The sequence below is a fragment of the Perca flavescens genome, chromosome 10 (genome assembly GCF_004354835.1).
Source record: "Perca flavescens isolate YP-PL-M2 chromosome 10, PFLA_1.0, whole genome shotgun sequence".
Taxonomy (NCBI): Eukaryota; Metazoa; Chordata; class Actinopteri; order Perciformes; family Percidae; genus Perca; species Perca flavescens.
Genome location: NC_041340.1, coordinates 8856176 through 8876746, shown reverse-complemented (window position 1 = coordinate 8876746; position 20571 = coordinate 8856176). Strand labels below are relative to the sequence as shown.

Genomic DNA, 20571 nt, shown 5'->3' with positions numbered 1-20571 from the left:
TGTTCATGTTGTTCTTTTTCTCTTGACTAACAAGTTCTTTCTGGCTAAGGAAGATTTGCGAGATCCTCTGCCAATATGTTCGTGCAACTTTACTGCCAGATCTGTCGGAGCTGAAACGCGGAGAGCATTACAGCACCTTCAAACATTCATCTGTGTGCACTTTGCAGTTAATCGGTTAGAACATTCAAAATACAATCTGCTCAATAAAAAGTCTTCACCGAGCATTTCATTGGTTACAAATTTCAAAATGCAATTTGCTCATTATTATTACTTTACGCATGTCAACCATATCAATAATTCTATGTGAAAATGGAAAGCGGTAAAACCTGAAACTGTAAACCAAAACTCGTGTCTCTCTTACTATTCGAGACAAGAGACGGGTTCAGGTGGTTAATTAACAACTGCTAATATAATGCAATGAAGTTAAACCTCCAGGCGACTGAATAATAAGCTTGTGACAGTCTCTGGGACACCAACCTGCTTACAGGCAAGTCCCTGAGAGTCTTGCAAGGTGTAAACAGCCATCACGGTGTCAGAAACATCTGCAGGGATCTAAGCAACCATGGATTAGGTTGACACACCCAAAAGCCCACTGACACTGATGATTTAACTCAATGCTGCTCACTAGAAATGGGCGGAAAGTTGTCATGAAGGAATTGTGCAACTCCCTGAGTCTGCCTCGCAAAATAAAATTCCCTCAGGAAAATAAATGGTGCTGCAAGGTGGCAGAGTACTTGAGGGATTGCCTGCTACACCATCTGTGAGGAAAACTGCAGTTGCCATGTTACAATATCTATGAGGGGGTTGCCAGGTTACAGTATCCGTGAAGAGGTGGGTCTCGGGGTTACTTGGTCACCACATCAATGTGGCAGTTAAGTGTAGGTCTTGACTGTAGCAATACGTACGAAATGGGTCAGGTCAGGGGTAAGCAAGTAAACTAAAGGTGAGAAAACTGATCTTAAAGCTGGAAAAGCAGCACTTTAGATCGTCAGTGCAAGTGGAAAAGAGCAGGGGCGAAGCACTCTTAAGGCTTTGGTAAAGTGGGAAACCAACAGTGTCATTTAGAAAAATGTTGAACCAGATGTCACAAAGTCCTGTAATCTGTAGTCAAACTAGGGTTGTGTTTGATAGCACTATCAAACCTGAATTCTTTCAAATTATTTCATCTAATCATAGCTTTCAACATTTGCAAGAAACTACAATTAACATAATTAAATCTAGATCTGCAATCAGCTGTTGTTGGCTGAGAAGGCATAAACTGTTTTAAGTGGCAGCCTGATTAATGTTCACAACCTGTAGCTACAACTTGAAAATGAGATGAAATGTTGATTAAATGTAGCAGACACATTAGAATAACAGGTGTAAACCTACTTACTTTGACACTTTAACACAACCTACTTGATCCAAATACTGACGTCCTGATTCAGAACTAGCATGACATTTATCAATTAAACCGGCAAAACACTGGCGAAACATTGAGTCAACCGCCTGTCAAACATGTCTTGCATGCAGCCTCCTACCAAACATTTGAAGCTCGCCAGGGTCAATATCGGCACACCACAGCACTTACTCTTGCGTATTAGTATCCTACTAAATTATTACTCAAGTAGAATATTTTAAGTGCAGGCATATCTAATGTGCAAGCTGTTTCCAAAAAGGAAACAGTTCCCCATGCACTTTGGGTAAAAATTAGAGCATGTAGAAGAAGTAGTCCAATGATCTCAAATATTTGAGTTTCTAGATGAAGGACAATGTATCAAATCGAATCCTGAGTCAAAGACAATTTAATGAAAAAGCATGTCCTCCATTCAACAAAATCAAACATAAAAAATACCCATATGAAGTAATGATTTATATTAGGGAGTTTTTGATATTATAACAGTTTGACAAAATAAGTCAAAGAGAATGGAAAGTCACTCGCCTTGTGCAACCTTGAGTTTTTTTGGCATAGACAGAGGCAGGAAAAACCTTCACTTTCACCAAACAGGAAAAAGCTATTGCTCTGTGTAAAACTGTTAACTCCTACCACATCACTTATACATTGTTCTAATGTTGCTGACACAATTGACATGAACCTGGTTTTCCAATTTATCCTGAAAACTACCTGAACAGCCTTCTGAGACTGGATGTCAACTATGAGCACTCGGTCCAAGGTTGGCTGTGTCACATAAATAAACTTGTCCTTGATGTTGACCGCTGATGACCACACACACCTCTGAACCTCCTCTCCTGGTGAGGTGGGGCACACCTCCTCCTGGAAGAAAAACAAAAAGCACACACACATTCTTGGTCAACTAATTGTTTTTCACATCACAGGGAAATGTCTCATTAAAAAACAATTATCTTCATCCAGTCGTTATTCTGTGTTGTTTACCACTTGCATTCTTATCTCCCTTGCTGATGTGAGTTGTGTTATCTTGGCAACTTAAATAAATAAGCTTTGCGAGGTCCTGAAAAATCTCTGTAATCGCTCCCATTTGTCCATACATAATCCACGGCACAAAGCCTGCAGACGATATGGCTGTTCAACTTACAGTCCTGGCAGCTCTCGCCTCCCTGGCCAACTGTAACCTTAACTGGCCTTCTATCTCTGGAGCTTCCCCCCCACCCCCTGCCCTCCAAGCTTTGAGGCTCTGCCTCTGTGGGGCGATTTAGGGAGCTGTTGGCCAGCAAGGATGAATGAAGTGCTCCGGCATTGCAGGATGAACTCTCCCTCCCATATTTACAACAGCAGAGGCAGTCCATGACAGGTGCCTTCCCTACAGGCCAACTTCTCTCAGTTAGAGGGGTATTAGGTAATGTATGGACTTCATTGAACTATATGAGGGGGAGCAGCAGCATCGCTGGCAGAATTTATCTCATCTATAGTCCCCCCCCCCCCCACACACACACACACACACACACACACACACTCTCTTATCACGTCCTCTGCATTGTATCTGTAGAAACTCAGGTTCATTTGGGCAGACATGCAACAATATCATCTAGTAGATAGGTTGTTTGATGCACAATGCTAAAACAATGACATTTTTGGGCTTCAAAACAAGGTTTTCAATTCTTTGTAGCTGTAATGTCTTTGTCAGTTTCCAGTTGTAGCACAATCTGTCAGGGTTTTTGATCTAAAATCGTTTGACTTATTGGTATTGAACCCTGTGAAACCCTGCAGTCCCACACTGTAGTCATTTTGTGCTTCTTGGTTGTAAATATCTCACTTATTGAACCTTTTAAAAGGTGAAAAATCGAACATCTGATGCCCAGCTGAGGGTGTGAACGGAGGCGGCTGTAATCCTCCCTGTGTTAGCGTGTTGCATATGTCTGTATGTGTGTGGGTGCGTATTATGTATGTGATTTATGTAGTAACTGACAGCTTCTAAAGACTGCAGGAGGTTTGTTTTTTTTCCTTTATGGACATGCTTTCACTACACAGTGTACATGTTTCATGTATACACTAAAATCTTTACTATATACGACAGTATTTAGCACTGGAATCACACCAGGTACAATACAGTACTGTATCTTTTGAACAGAAACTGTTAGAAAAAAAAAAAAAAAGATGCCCACCCTGGTTAGTAACATTCTAAACAAGTATGTTTAGAAATATAAGGGTTCTGATATTCCCCAGTTAAGCCACTGGATGATTTGTAGTGCTAATATATTTGTGAGACAACATCAGCCATATAATCTGTGGGGAGGAAAGATGGCAGAAAACAGTGAAACGACAACATCCAAAGTGTCAAAAAGACTCTTGCATACACACTTCTATTCTTTCAAGGTGTTTCTCTAAGGTCTCAATGCAAACTGCTATAAACGTACACAGTGTGATTATGGTGTTGGTTTGAGAATATTTCAACGTATGTTGTTTAAATTGTACTGTAGATAACTCAATTTGAATTTACACGTAATAACATCACATTTAAGATACTGATTCATCAGAAAGGAAGCAGAGTTCATCACATATTATATATGAGGCTCACTGACAGATTTAAACCTAGATTTTGTTTTCAGAAAAAGGTGCAGATTAGTTCAAACAGGTTGTGTTGATCACCACAGTAAATATGAAGTTAATGGAACAATTAGGAGCTCAGAAAATGCTTCTGGTGAAAGTGAAGAATGTGGAGAAAGTGCAAATTAGCTTCTGATTATGTAACTGAGTCTCTTTGATTACGTACAACAAGAAAACACAGCGATTACCCTACGAATGGTATTTTGAAAATTCCAACTATGTTTTAATGTCTCTTTAATTATCAAAATAAACACATTATGATTGTTTTTACCAACCATACAAATCCCTGTGTGCATGTTACATTACCTATACATATCTACAATACCCTCCCTATGTTTAACTAATAAAAAAAGAACCATTTAACACAGGAATCGATGCAATGCTGTGGCAGCGAGAAAAACATGGATGCTTCTTCTCGGCTGCAATGGGAAGAAGAATTAAGATACTTTCTGGTATGAATTTACCATAATTGGACATCGCAGTGTTTTCCCGCTACTGTGCGCATCACAGTAAAACACACTATATGGTAGTTAAGGATAATGGATTGGCTGCACGATTACCATAAACAAATCAATCAATGCTGCTCTGCAATGGCGAAAACGTGAGTTCCATGCTGGGAGCGGCCCCTTGTGCTCACACAGCAATCCCCCATGACAGCACTGGAACTGGCACCACAGCGCTTGCAGTGATTGATATCATAATACAAACACACCTCTCAGAGGAATGCTTGGCTGATTGTTGTGCATTCAAGGCATCGCTTTATGTATAACAGCCATCCAATAAGCGCGGGGGCTCCTGGATGAAAAGCAGCTCAGAGGAAAGCGTCCATTCGAGAACACATGTAAATCTAACAGGTATCTATCAGCAACCTGCTTTGAATATTTTGCTGCTTGAAGGCTTTGGTGATAAACGGTGTCAGTGTGGGGGAGGCTGCTGAGCGGTGAAATCCCCTCTGACTGCCTGTGGTCTGCAAATTAACAGGCTCACCGCTGTAAGGTGGCCCCCTGTGTCCACTGGGCATTAACTAACCCAGCTAGCAAGAACTAGCCGGAAGAACGTGTGACTATCAACCACTTTAATGCTGCACTAATCAATAGTATTATGTTAACAATATAAACATTTATTATGTGTAATATGTAAGGGTTGCTCATAATGAAGAACCTCCTGAAATCCATCATCCAACTCGGTTACCCTCAACTCGACAAAGCCTTTTACCATCTTTCAGATCATTATTTTGGTTTTACAACTTTACTGTTTTGGTTCAGTCTGACCGCTAGTCTATATCCACGACGTTCCACTTCTGGGATTGCTCCGTTGCCGCCGAAAATTCCACTGGATGTCACGCTTTTCGGCCAGATGTCCGCTACCTTCACCTTTCTTTGTGTTGTAATTTTAAACTCCGGTGGATTAATGAGGACAATGGTTAACTGCTCCTCAGATCTGTGCAGGCTAAATTGAGACAGCTAGCTAGACTATCTGTCCAATCTGAGTTTTCTGTTGCAAGACTAAAACAACTTTTGAACGTACACATGTTCCACCAATTTCTCCCATCCTGGAATGCTGTGGACTAGCCAGACCTTTCTCCGCAGTGCTGTGGAGGAAGATCTGGCAATGTGAGACTATCTGACTGCTGATCAACAGCAGCAGACAGCTGTTTTAGGCAAAAACAGCTCTTTTAAACCCACTGTACAGCCAGATTTTACAGTCAAATATACAGCGGTTAAAAGGAGAGTTAACGTTGGAATCATAAGGTGGACATAAACAGACTCCAAATGAATGCACGGTCTGCTGTAAATAGGCTTTAGGTTTGCTCTGTACAACCCCCCCAAAACAACTTTTCATAAAAATGTTATAATTTCATAGCACTGTTTTTGATGGCTGTCTGTTCACATAATTTATTTTTCTCTATTTGTTCTATTTTCTTTGTCGCTGTTAGATCTCCAAAAAAAAAGTATCTCCAAAATGTCAACTTCTGAAATAAGAAATGAAATAAGAAAAAAAAAATTGTTTTTTCCAATACATAAAGGAACAGTTAATTTCTCTTACAAATTAGAAAATACAGTGATACATAATTTTCATCAAAAAGTTATGTCTTACTATAAAAAAATCAATCATGGTAATTTACAACAATTTGTCCATTCATTTGACAAGGAATAGAGATCATACAGGTGCTCTCAATAAATAAAAAAATGCATCTGGGTACAAATCATATGTGTGCAGTTTTATCTAACATGGTGGTTGGAGGCTGTCCTCTAAATTTGCAGGTGCAACAGAAAAGCCTTCTCTTGGGCAGGACACTAAACCTTTACCTGCTTGGCTGCATTTGAAGAAGAATCTCAGTCAAATCCCTGTGCAAACTATATTGACTGCTAATGATTGATTTTAGTAGCTGTTACTAGGACAGGCAACAGGAGGACGCTTGTCAAGGCCAGCGTATAATGAATCACATGAGTCGCATATTACCCCATTTTGCTATTCATAAACACAAACCCCTAACTGTTTACTCACAGGAGTTCACTGTTGTCATTGCTTCATGGTGGAGAATGTACAGTTTTGGATTTATGCCTGCCAAGGTCTCGCAACATCATTGATCGCTCCCTTTAACACTTCTATTTTATTATCTGGTTCTTCTACAAGGTTTTCTAATGTAATAAAATAGAGATTTCAACTGCAATATGGCAACTGTGGTTGGTGTGTGAGTCCTTGGCAGGCATAAATCATCAGTTTTTTGGACTTACCTCGACAAGAAAGATATGTTATTCCCACACAGATTCTTTAGAGACACATTAAAAAGGTTAGTCTGAATTGACAAAGATAGCCACAGGGTCAATGTCTAATTTTTTTACCTACATAATGTTTGAGTTCTTAGGATTGAATCCACATAGCCAGGTTAAGATTAAAAAAGATGAGCAAAATACAAACATAAAAGGTACTAGCCTTGTACGTATAAAGAACAATCTGTAAACAAAATATTGACATATCATCTCAGAACCTTCAGCAAACAGTTGCTTAGTTAAAATTCCACAGACATTGAGCAACATTCATTTAAAGTTGTGTTTCTTGCCACGCCACAAATTTAAGTACATTACTCATACTCCTTTTAGCTCTGTTTTGATCTCCACTAACTAAAATATTACGCCGATAAATGTTTGAGATTCTTAACCAGCTAGTTGCAAACTTTTTCTGTCTGCTGTTTGGTGCTGGGCAGGTAGCGTACAGTGGATTCATCAGAGGGTTTTTTCTTCCGTTGTAGGCCATAAAATTAAAACAATAAGCTGAAATACATTTGCAGAATCCCAAACAGCATTTTGGTAAAAAAACAAATCCCAGGGCTTAAAAGTCTACTGGGCACTCCACTGACAGTGAGCAGAAGGTAAAGCTCATGATTTAATGATCAGTGTACTCTCATATTTAAGCTAATTATTGCCACAGCACTGATAATGAGCCTGTAACTGAATTCAAAACAGCCGAGGATCATAGGTATTGTACCAAACCAAAACACACTGATAAGATGGGGATTTCTCAGAAATTAAGTTGAAATTTTAAACATCAATGACACCAAAACATAAACCTATATGATTGGTGAATTATCTAGGAAACTGCTGTGTTTTCTGTGTTGAGTAACATTGAGGCTAATATCGGAATGAATCTCTATGAAAGTGAGTCACGTGCATGACCACTCACCTGCAGCGCCAGCAGCTTCTCACTGGGCTTAATGTGTCGTTGTATCTCACATGCCACAGGCTGAATGACTTTAATACCGTCGTCATAGAACACATAGAACATGTTGCCAATGCCGAGACCTGGAAAGGATGCAGAAACAGCCCTGTTACACACAGTACACTAAAACTAAAAATAGCTTAGGAGACTGCACAGTGTGAAAATGTGCAACGGAAATAAGCCTACAACATTGTTATCTACTTTCAAAGCATCAAATCATTTAATCCCTCTCATCACAGTTCAGTAACCCTATTACAAAAATTCAATTAACTCAGTTTAATGAATGCTATAGTGAAGCAGAGGCAGGCAAGACGTACCTTCTTCTCGCCACAAAATGTTTGCCACTGTGAGGGAGAAAAAGAGGAAAGCACAGTTGAAAATCAATGTAAGAATCAATGGGGTCCCTTTGTGAGAGCTAACACCCAAACACTTACTCCTATTGAGGTAAAGAGGAAACCAGACTGCATGAAAGTTTTATGGAAACTGTGTCTCTGACACCTAGTGCAACAAACAATCGATAGAGCCCTCTGCTTGGAAATAATTTGATACAAAACACTGGGAAATGGAGTGCAGTCAACGTACAAGGACTGTAAAACAGTTTATGATTTTTGATTTGATTTTTTTTTGTGAGGATGCTGCAATACAAGTATGCAGAGAGATGTGAAATAGGTCAAAAATAAAATATTAGACATCATGTCATCATCCATCAATATGAGCTGTATCGATAAGCCACCTTAGACATGGGACCATGACCATATGGCCATGAGTAGTCCACAGGTTGCAAGCTCAGATGATTATCATAAATTATTAGGAGGGATTATGAGTGTTCATTCTTCAGTGGTAAAACCAGTTCCGGCTCCTATAACAGGTAATTTCTCATTAATTCACTTAGAGGTGACTAATGATGTGAAATGTCAAATGTAAGCCACATAACACACGGAGTGCTTTAATGGGCGACCGGAAACGCAGATCAGCTGTTAGCTTTTAAAGCAGCCACTGGGCACTGAGAGAAAAGATATCCTTGCTTAAAATTGCATGACTAAAGAGTGATGTGGTAAGGAGAAAATTTGAAGCCATTATAAAATTATTTTCCATGCAGATTCTGCTACTCAATCATTCTTATCCTCCACCGCACCAGCAACACTACTATCCTCTCACACTGGCTTTTTAACTGTGACCTTCTCTCTCATTGTTCATCTGTCCCCTGGTCTTCCCTCTGCTTCCACCCCATCTTCCATTCAGGCATTTTCAGTCTACAAACCAATCTCCAGCCCAATTCACATCCGATTCTAATCTCGCCTCTATTGCAGTGCTCATTCCCGCAGCCTCTTGCTCGGGTGGACAGATCCAGAGAAAGAAAAGGGGGGAAACAAAGCTAACTAGACACCACTCTGCCGTTAGTCAGCCTTAATCTTTCAAAAATGCTTTGTCAAGTGTTTCTTGTGCACTCCTGCATACCTTTTAGCTCATTAAAAGTTACACAAAAGGAGTGGGGTCTATAGATAGAGAGACAAAGAAGGAAGGCGGGTAAGGGCAAAATAAAAAAACATTACAATTTATTTGAGATGTGCCAAAAGTGGAAAATGGAGAAAATGGAAAAGATGAGTTGAGATGAGATCTTGTGTGCCCCGGTCTTTTCCAATAGCCCACAGTATTGATGCTATTCATCACTTGGCAGAAAGACTGTAGCTGTTCTGCACATACAAGGAGCCTATACATCAACTTCATCATCCATAAAACAAAACAAGCTGGCTGCCACTGCAGGCGGTGAGTTCACTCTTTCTGGCCGTAATAACTGCGTTTCCACTGGGCTCCAAAGATTGGGAACACCACGCTCACCAGCCAGCCTGGACTCTGCAGTTCCTTCCCGTCAGCAAGGTTACAAAAAAATCAATTTGTTTACAAGAGCTGCGACAGTGGGCAAAACAGCCCGTGGTGTTTACCATAGCGTCATGGCAGAAGACGGCGGATGCATAATATAGGTAGAGTAATTGGATCACAGTAGATGCAAATGCAAAATGTAACTCAGGGTGACTGCTTTGGGGTTGCAGGGTTTCGCTGCTCTTTCCAGAGATTATCCCAGAAGTTTGTTGAAAACGTTGACCCCTGCAGTGTGTTTAAGTTCTGCTTTAATTATAAGCACCACACAAATACTTCATTATTGACGTACTGTAACTGTTGTAGGCAGTTACGAGAAAGCAAAACAGGAATGAAACTAATTGGCGGAAAACATCCTTCAGTTTTCTTGCTTTTTTTTCGTCATCTGCTTTGGTACAAAACAAATATCCTTTTACTGCAGTGACTAATAACATGCAGGACAGGTACACCACATACTGTATCTATACTGCAGCTATGCCAAAATTACTTTAGATGCATCTGCCAAATTTCACTTACATCCAGGCCTGGAGAAAGATGCCTCAGGACCCCCTGCTTTGGGTCTTAGCCACAGCCTATATACCTAAAGATCAGCAGAAATTTGTATTTATCAATGGTGTCTCTAATACTTTCTCCAATTCTGCTCTCTTAAATGTTCCTTTTCTTAAATACATTATTACCTTTAGTGGACGCTTTATTCCAACGCATGCATTTAACCATGACGGTACTACCTTTTCTCTTCAAATCTACTACCTCAAATGTACTCCAGTGTTTTAATTTTCTCAATATTGATTCTCTGTATATAGAATGTATGAATGTGAATGTCACATATTATATTTCATAATCAGGAATTACTTACTCTGAAAATGTTCTTAATTAGCTTTGTACTATAAGCAATGGGGAGCTACATTAACACACAATTGTTTGCAAAAGTTAGAAGAGTTCCAGGTGAAGTTGATTAGCTGAGTTTTTGAGTGTTAAACTCTTAAATGAATGGTACCGAAGGAATTTTTTTTTCTCCGACTTTAACTTTGGTCATTTAGTCATGCATATTTTATTTAAGAAATACTTTGATTCAAAACAAAGTTTCCAGAGGCTTTAACAGATAAAACTGGTAATACCATATTTTTCTTAGTGTCAACAAATCCCATTAAAAGACCACAACCGACAAAGTGTCAGTCCATTCCTCAATACTTTCCTGCTTCCCTACCTTGTCTGTGCCCATTGGTTCATACTAAAGACATTTATCTTTAAAAACAGGTCACAGTATATGGCTTCTTTTTTTTAAGGCTCTGTTATTACCTAAAACATCTTGGCTTTGTAGTTTTTAATCAAATGTTACTCAAACTGGAGTAAAGCGTTAATTTGTTGCTAGCTATTGAAAGAGCATGTCACCCATTTAGTTTTTGGAGCTCTATGGCACACAGGAATATGATGAATCAGGCTTTGGCTACAGAGACCATATTTGTCAGTAGGATCAACTCCTTGTTGGTTTTGGTCTATTCATATGTTTTGTAGATAATACTAACCTTTGTATTGTCCTTTGTGTCATGGAGACTTGTTTAGTTTATTTAACGCGTTCGAGTGCAGGATGGGTCTTGGCCAGTTCACGTGAAATGTCATCACATAGTACGCAAGGGGCACCAGGGACCCGAAGTTCAACGCGAGGCCAATACAAAACGTCAAATAAACTGAACGGGTCCCAGTGACCCGAAGGACAACACAAGGGCTAAACCTACTACAGAATACATCAGACGTATACTTTCAACATTACTACTACATTACATACTTTTAACATCCAGTGCAAATAATTCATAATCTTAAGGCATTGTGAAAGCTTTCTTTGCCTCAACCTTAAAGCACAGTGAGTTTTAGGGGTCAAAAAGAAGGTCATGAAACTGAAACTCTCAGAAGGTAAGTACAATTACAAGGTATATTTTTCTTGGCGTGATTTGCAAAATGAAGAAAAAAAAAAGTCCCTAAGGGTCATTTTAAACACTGACATATTTCATGTCTAATTCAAAGCGGCCACCAACTGATGGTGGCATTTCTAGTGCTAAAGTGAATACCGATGAAAAAAAAAAAGATCCGTTTCAGTGCTTTGTGCTTCTCACCTGGCTTCTTCTCTCTGCACTACACACAGTCACGACTCAACTAGTAATCAAGTCCCACTTCAGACGGGACAAGACGTCTAGAATTTTTTTGAACAATTTTTTTCTATTGCTTTTAGCATCTCTGTGATGCATATATTTGAATGTGCTTAAAGATTGAGGGCTAACTTCACCAGCAGGTCCCTGGCAGTACTATTTACAGTCAAGTAGAATAAGGAAGCTTTCAAAATAACAAGACTGACTGCACTAGAATCAGAGCTGGAAGCCTGTGGAGGATTGAAGGCAGTATCATTACTTTAACAGGAAAAGTATTCAAAAGACTTAATACTTGGGAGAAAGATCCATGAGTTTCGGAAAATATACAAGTTACTGGAGAGAGTTTGAAACATTGAATGTTGAAAAATAGTGTTTGAGCTCATCACCAACAAAAACTGCAGTGGGAGACGTGGAGGGGTAAAAATCTGTCTGAGCAATGAATATGAACCACCTACAGTAATGGAAAAGGTCAGGGTTCTACTATTTCAACATATGAACAATGGTTTGTAAAGTCACTTAGGGAGACTAATTCTATATAACCTTTTTCTTAGTGTAGTTTTACAAACTGTTTCCTCGTAATGTAAAATAAAGTATTAATCCGTTTTTTACAGAACGCATCATCAGAAATATTTATAAGCTGTCGTGTTGTAACCAGGGCTTAAAAGGTGTTGGTTTTACAATATTAATTTCACAAAGCCATCAGCATGAAACTCAGTTGACAGGCAGTAGGCTTCCGACACCGTGGATAGCGTCACTGGCTGGTTAGAGCTCCTTGTTGCTGACAGCTTGTCCAACACTGTTAAAGCCCACTGTGATGGGGAGGGGAGGGACACCGCTGACGGAAACGTGGATGCTATTTTGGCATGAGCTGATCTTCTCTATTCAGAGAATACGGAGCAAACTTCATGGCGGACCGTGCAGAATAAAACCGCTTTGTGCAGACTTTGGTGTGGAGGACTGGTTCTCGTCTGTGTGCCATTGAGGCACGGGAGATTGCAGGTTTTGTTCCAACCAATCACTTCACAGCGGATTTCACTGATTAGATCTTCCTCACTCCCTGAATGTGTGAAATCAAACAGTGTTTAATTGGAACAAAAGCTTTTGCACTGTTAAAACGTCATGAAAAGATTGTTTAGAAACACTGTAAAGAGTATGGAATAAAGGCAAAGGAGTATGTAGAAAATAGAATTGGGTAAAATATAGAGAGCACAGAGAAGAATATAGAGCAAAGAAAGCACAGTCTATACAGTAAAAAAAATAAAAGGCTGAAAAGGTGCAACAAAGGGTATTTATTAGGATGAATTGATTTGTCGTTGAGGGAGGTTAGAGGGTTACTCCGCAATAATAGTGATCCAACAATTATTTGCTAAATTTGGAAACTTCTACCCTTGAATATATTTTTCCTAACAAGTCATTAAGTGCCATTTGTACCATATTATTTTTATAAGAGAAAAGAGAAAGGAAATTATGCCAATAAGATCAAATAAACCCACACAGTTTCAGGAAATGTCTCGAGATTAGTCTCAGTATCTTCACACAAGACAGACCAATCAGATCTTTCACTTTTTCAAAACAACTTAATTTATTTTGGAAACCAGTAAAATAATCTCAACCCATCTACAGATGGGATTTAGGAACAGACTCCTGACTGAGTGGGGTTGTTTTGCAGTGCAGTACTTTCCAGCCCACTACAGTTCCAAGACTTTCTGTTCCTGCTGAGGTATGTAAAGGTCATACATTACTTATTGGTCCTCTACAGTAAGTCATGAGGTATTGAGTAAAGAAAACGTAAAGAAGTAAATTAAAGAGTACATACTGTAGTCGTGAGTAGAATAAAAAACAGTACTGTCCGCATTTACGACCTGACGCTCATTACCTCATAAGTGTACGCTCACTGTTTATTATGGTACAAATGTATCTAATTTACAAAACAGGCTAAAATGTAGGGTAGATTAACCTGAATGTTAGATTTACAATCCATGAAACGTGCTTAGTTGATAAAACAAACTGAGTCAAAGGTACGTACTGGAGATAAAGTAAACCGAAGGAACTGAAGCTGAATATTTCAGTCATAATCATAATTATTTACTTTACGGCCAGCTGCTTTAAGTTTGCAACTGAAGCTCATCCTTTCATTACCTCCCTTGACTTTTTGTCTCTCTGCCTTTGTTACCTCTGTCATATACTGTATGTGTAGCCAATAATAAACTATATTTACATTATGTTACATTAACCTTAGCTAACCAGTCAACTGTTAGCCCATTAAAATGTTTCAGCAACTATGAGTGCCAAAATATCTAATGTAATGTGGTGAAGTAATTAATTAGCAATATACTGTAAGCACTGAAAACTTCCCAGAATCTCATTAAAGTCTTAATTATTCGCAAAAGTTCAAGGGTAACTGTTACAGCACAATGCCCACAAACATAATACTAGTGCTGCTGCCATGTTGTGTCCTCTATGCTAATTACCTTTCTAATGAGAACCAATTAAGAACGAAATAGCCACACAGTAAAACCTTAATCATAACTGCTCAGTATATCACCGATATAATAACAATAAAATAACTTTTATTGAGACAATTCATGCACAAAGACAATAAGACGGAAAGGAAAAAAAGAAAGTTACAGATGGAAAAGTGGCACTATAGAGGATGATATCCTTAATTAATGTGAGACTTCCTCCAACATCATTCTAGAATTATTTCTTGATTTTGTCCACAAGGGCACTCCAGCTAAAGAGGGCAAGGGGTCTTGGCTATGTAGTGTATATACTGGCTCATCTGCCTGAGTCAGTATATACACTACACAGTACTCTGAATGTCCCTGATATAAGGCATGAAGTACGGCATGGAGTGAAGAGACTGAAGCAGCAAACGCTCGTTCTGAGCCTCGCAGATCCTCTGACACTGCAGAAATAATTGGCACATTGTGAAGGGCAGATATTTATGCCAGTTTAGCTGCAGACTGTCAGAGATGGATGGTGCTCTGCCTACTGGTGACAGACTCCGTTAAAGAGATCTCAGGGTAGTGACTGCTCAGGTTTTCCCAAACAATGAAGCGCTTGGGTAAATTTGAGAGAAAAACAATTCACTTTAGTGCTGCGCCTGTGAAGAGAAGGTTTTGACCTTCAAGCATCTAAAGAAGATCATTCATGCCTCGCTCATCAAATCATGTTTTTCAGTTCATCTCCTGCTTATTACCTTATTCAGCCCTTTGACAACCGGCTTAGTTAGCTATTTAGCTCTGTCTCTTATTCAAATGTGTCTGAATGAAAAGCCTAAGGCAGGTCATAAACAATGATTTCGCAGAATGAGATCATTACTTTCCACAAAGTCAGATTTCTAAAACATTTCCAAGTTTAATCACAATGTGTCATTTGAATCTGTGTCTGTGTCAGATCAGTGGTACTAGATCAAGGGAAGTCTGGCGCCACAACATGCCCACCAGCATCTCAACGTCTGTGGGATCAGAGTATGAAACTCTTGGTTAAAAGCGTCCTTGATTCTGCTACTTAAAAAGGCAGATGCCACCCGTTTGAAAACAATTAAAGTCAGTACTTGTGAACATGAAATACTTAAGGCAAAAGCTAGAAAACCAGAGGGACTAGCACTTAAAAAAAATATAGGTTACAAAGTTACAAATATGCTGAAAAATCATCTGAGAGACGGAAGTAGTTAAAAAGCATTTGTTTGTTGGGTCTTGGGGGATGATTACATGCTAATAGTTTATACTGTCCGTGACTCTGGATGCCAGTCGATGTGTAGGTGTTATATTGGGAATGGATGATTTAGGGGAACTTGTGCATTATGTTAGACATGCTTAATTTAAGATTGTTTTTGGGTTTGGCATAGTTAAAGGTTCTATATAAATGATTTTGAACATTCATATAGCAGCAAACAACTATTTGCCGTAAAGATATAGTAGTGTAATGGCGTTCTGAGCAGAGACTGAAGTTGCACTCCCTTTGTGTGTGTTGTAATCCAAGCATCTCTGTTCTTTGTTATGGTATCTGGTATGCTACGTGTGCATGTAAGTCCCTCCCTTTGAAACTGTTGGCCCTCCCCTTGTTCATAAAGAGACTAATGGCGCTTACCCACTGTTAGTACCACCTCGGCTCGGCTCAGCTCGACTCGACCGCGGTGCCCCGTACTCCTTTTTCCATTGCAGATTTAGTACCGCCTCATGGGCGAGGTGAGCATGGATGGTCGTCATAGAGATGCCGCAGGAAACTGCCGTGACGTAACGCGACACACATACAGAATGTCGAAGGTGTGTTGTTTTTGACTCTCGGCATGTGGCTGTTGCCACAGCCAGAAGACACGTTTTGTTTCAAAAGAAGCTGGAGGCAGCAAAGAAACACCGCTGGCTAAACTATTTAAAAATGGCGGGTTTGTTCAGGACACCGGATGACGCAGTGATTAGTGACGACTCCGATTAGTGACGACTCTCTCTGACCAATCAGTAGTCTGCAGGTTTTAACATCACCTTTTGTTATCCGCTCAGCTCGCTTGGAACCTCAACGGAGGTGATACTAAAAAAAGTACCTGTTAGCTAGTACCAGGTACTTCTTTTCATAATGGAAAAATGCGAGTAGAGGCGAGTTGAGCAGGTACCATGTAATGGAAAGAATAGATTGACCTCTCACACAGCATTTTAAAAGCGAGGTGTGCAGTTGGAAGTGTTCAGCTGAAGGCAACCTTCCAGATTTTTTTTTTTTCCCACCAAAGAAAACACGTTCTTCAGTTAAAAAGGCCTCTGAAGATAGCTAGGCAAGCTAATAATTACGTTCCAACACCTTGCTGAGAACACGAAGGTAGGCTCTCTAAAGTCTCACTGATTTTAGAGAGCGTCTCTGGGCAGAACATGACGATTTATGGAGCTAATCTGGATTCACACTCTATACGTACTCCAGCCTGGGGGTTTGAATGAGCATTCTGACAAAGACTGTGATTGAAGGGCCATAAGTGGGGTACACAGATGTTCTACACATTACTTTTTGATTACATTTTTTGCTATTTTAATTGTTAAAAGCATGCACTTTAATGGAACATGCCGACTTATTGGGACTTTAGCTTATTCACCGTAGCCCCCAGAGTTAGACAAGTCCATACATACCCTACTCATCTCTGTGCGTGTTGTAACTCTGTCCGACAGCCCCGGCGGTAGCTTAGCCTAGCACGGATCCTGGAGGTAACCGGTTCCAGCCTACTGCTCTGAATAACTGACAAAATAACGGCAACATGTTCCTATTTACATGTTGTGATTTGTATAGTCACAGGGTGTACAAATAACAAGGTAACATGAGACACAGCCATCTTCTAACCGTATATAAACTGGGAACTATATTCTCAGAAAGGCGGAGAACTGCTACTTCTGCTACTCCTAGAATCCCTGAGCAGAGAGTAACAATGCTTCGCCTTTCTGAGAATATAGTTCCCAGTTTATATACGGTTAGAAAATGGCTGTGAGAAAATGGCTGTGTCTCATGTGACCTTGTTATTTGTACACGCTGTGACTATACAAATCACAACATGTAAATAGGAACCGTTATTTTGTCACTTATTCGGAGCAGTAGGCTAGTTGGAACCGATTACCTCCAGGATTTGTGCTAGGCTAAGCTACCGGTGGAGCCGTTGGACAGTTACGACACGCACGGAGATGAGAAGGGTATGTATGGACTTAGCTAACTCTGGGGGTTACGGTGAATAAGCTAAAGTCCCAATAAGTTGCCGTGTTCGTTTTAAAAAATGAGAAATGGCATGGCACTTAAGTGCATGTAAACACACAAACTGTATATTTGGATAAGACATGAAGGATGATATCCAGAACAGGTGAAGTCAGTGAGCATCATTACTAATACATCAGTTAATTCAAATGTGATTTTAGGTGCATTGGCTGCTTTTGGCATCTCCTTCTTCACTTGATGTTTTACAAATGCAGGTTACCTCTGCCCTGTGATGGCTAGATACCATTATCAGGAAGGTAGGCAGGAAACTGATCAAGTGAAGACGGGAATAGCAATGTATTTTGTAGCCCTCGACGGAAAGTTCCATATTTAAGAGAAGAATATACTTAAAAGCAAACCTAATTTTCATTCCAGTGCTGTGTGATCAACTGCTGTACCTGGAAAACCTGAGTGCTGAGTCTGACAGTGCTTGTAGAAAACAGGCAGAGATTAATTTATGGGTGACCTGGAGCTGAATCAATCTTCTTCCTCATTCTATTGTCAAGGTCAGGTTACATTGACAAAGAACAACATACATACAAAGAAACATTCATTTGGTATTCTGTTACGGGATGAATTATGAAATTCTATGCAATCAAACAAATCGTTTTTAACATTTGTTTTTTTATTTTCATAATGGTCTATCTGTTTTTATTATTATTGTTTTATCTGTATTTATTTGTAATTCTGAGCTTGAACATGTGTGCTTGTCTCTTTATCTGACTGAATAGGTCTTGTTGATGGGATTGAGAGTATCTTCGCAAAAAGACCTCGCTTTTGTGCGTGTAACTGAAAAAAAGACTTTAAACTTGTGAATCATCACTTTTAAATGGGTGGAATAAATTTGCATTAATCATTGGAATCATCTTTTATGAAAAGATAACTACATTGTGTCTGGAGAAATATCCAGAAATAATTTGAGTATGATATTAACAGAATATCTCAACCAGTATCACCAGTGAGTGTGTGACCACGAAGCGACATGGTGTGTGGAAACCGGGGATTGTGCTTTCAATGTAACACATCCAACAACTTCAGCTAGATGAACAGCCCTGCATGTTGTCAATATTCACTGCAAGCTCATCTGTTTCCATTAATAATATTTTGTAATAACAGCAGTTTGTTAAACATATGATTACCCATTAACAGGAAAACATCACTCAGGTAAAAGAGCTACAGTGTTCAAAGACATTTGTTGTGCCTGATGAAGATTCCTGTTTTAACACTCAACATCACAATACAAGCTCTGAGCAGCTCACGCCTTAGTGGCCTCAAACACTGAAGTATTGACAGCAAGCTGGCAGCTTTCCTAGAAAATATGACCCAGCCGCCCTCACATTGGAGAGCCCAATACAAATATCTGTCCATCTTCAGGGGCTAAACAAATGCCAAGATAATGCAAATGACAAGACAAACCTGCAGCCTTCCTGCAGATTTAATACGTTTTGTGTTTGTTTGTTTCACCTTCCTATTTGACAGGTTATAAACAAGGCTAAACTCAAATATTACTCAGTCTCTCTCCTTACCAGTTAGATTTACTGTATATACCTTTATAGATATACCTTTATACCTTTATACATCTGAAGTTCATTTGATCAAATATTTCCCCCACAATTATTGATCAATAAATGTACAGCTGTGTCACACATCGAAAAGATTACTACATTTGTGAGCTTTTTTCTACATGCTAAAACTATTTTTATATATATGTATATATATTAATGCCTTTGTGTAAAAATTTTTATACAAAAATAGTTTGATTTAAAAAGTTTACAATCTACTTTGTGTCTCACCTCTTTATCTACAACACACACACACACACACACACACACACACACACACACACACACACACACACACACACACACACACACACACACACACACACACACACACTTGCTAGCTGTAGAGTACTTTGTGATGGACCTGTGTTGGAAGCACTTTAGAAATAAAATTGACTTTACTTGACCTTTTGTGACTATTTAACTAATTACACTTGTAAAGCTGAACAATCTGATGATTCATCTGTCTGTCTCTCATCCCAGACCTCTTGTGATTTCCATGTGAAGAAGACAGAAACATGTCAGGTTTTGATTTAACTATCTTATCTAGTTCTCCCTCAAGGCATTTCTGAGTAATCACATTTACACGGATAAGAACTGAAGAATTTAATTGAATACCAGTTGTTGGGCCTTTTACTCTAGTTTTGACATTGTATAGGCCGAAACAATTGATGTATCGAAGGTAAAGTTATTATGAAGATAATTCAAAAATTCTGTATGGTCATTTGAAACATTTTCAAACACTATAACAAGTTACATTTCAAGATTTCTTTTTGAACTCGGATTTGTTAGTGTGGATATTTTTAGGAGCAGGGGTGAGGGTTTCAGAGGTTGAGGGCTGCAGGCGGTGTGAGCTGACACCCCACATAAGCCTCAGGCTCACAGAGACAGCCAATCCAGGAAAGATATATAGTCTGCTTCCATTTGCTCACTTATCTAGTTACTGAATAAAGGTGGCATTCTCGTAGGAAAACTAGAGTGGGTCAAGTAAGCAGTCAGTCAGATATTCATGCCAGACTACGAGTGTAGTAAAATCAGTGTTTTTCTCTCTGCCTTTCGTAATGTAGTAGTGCAGCCACATCTGTCTGTCTGTTGACATTCCTTTGAACTCCTGTCCAGTGGGGTTCCCCACACCAAAAATGGTCTGCAATATCCATCTCCCAAAACCATTTTGGCCCACGGTAGAGCTTCAAAAGCTTCAAAGCACACAAGTGACTTCCGAACTCTGCGAGCATGATCCAGAGATGCATGACAGACTGGATGAAGGAAGTGCCGTACCGCGGGGATGATATCTAAGCACGTTGGGTGTATTAGAGGTGTGGGACAGTGTACATGTGATATTTGTGACTCGACTGCAAAGTTGCTAAGTATGCTGTTTGGGAACCCTAATTACCCGCAGGAAACAACAACACACTAACAACTGGTCTTGAACCCCAAAGACAGATTCTGACATTTCAGAGAAGGTCAGAGTTAATTACTGTGCGAGACTATTCATGGGGAGGGTACAAGAGCAGATTGTTTGTGTCGAAAAAATGCT

At 39.5% G+C, this 20571-nt stretch overlaps 1 protein-coding gene across 1 annotated transcript in view; it reads right to left on the bottom strand.

The window, feature by feature from the left end:
* fstl5 (follistatin-like 5) overlaps nt 1-20571 on the bottom strand; it is a 173670-nt gene that overhangs the window by 16017 nt on the left and 137082 nt on the right. The window contains exons 11-13 of the mRNA XM_028589644.1: nt 8041-8067; nt 7688-7806; nt 2105-2254 (exon numbers count right to left, since the gene is read on the bottom strand). Coding sequence (XP_028445445.1) covers nt 2105-2254; nt 7688-7806; nt 8041-8067 — 296 coding nt within the window. The remainder of the gene's footprint in view (nt 1-2104; nt 2255-7687; nt 7807-8040; nt 8068-20571) is intronic.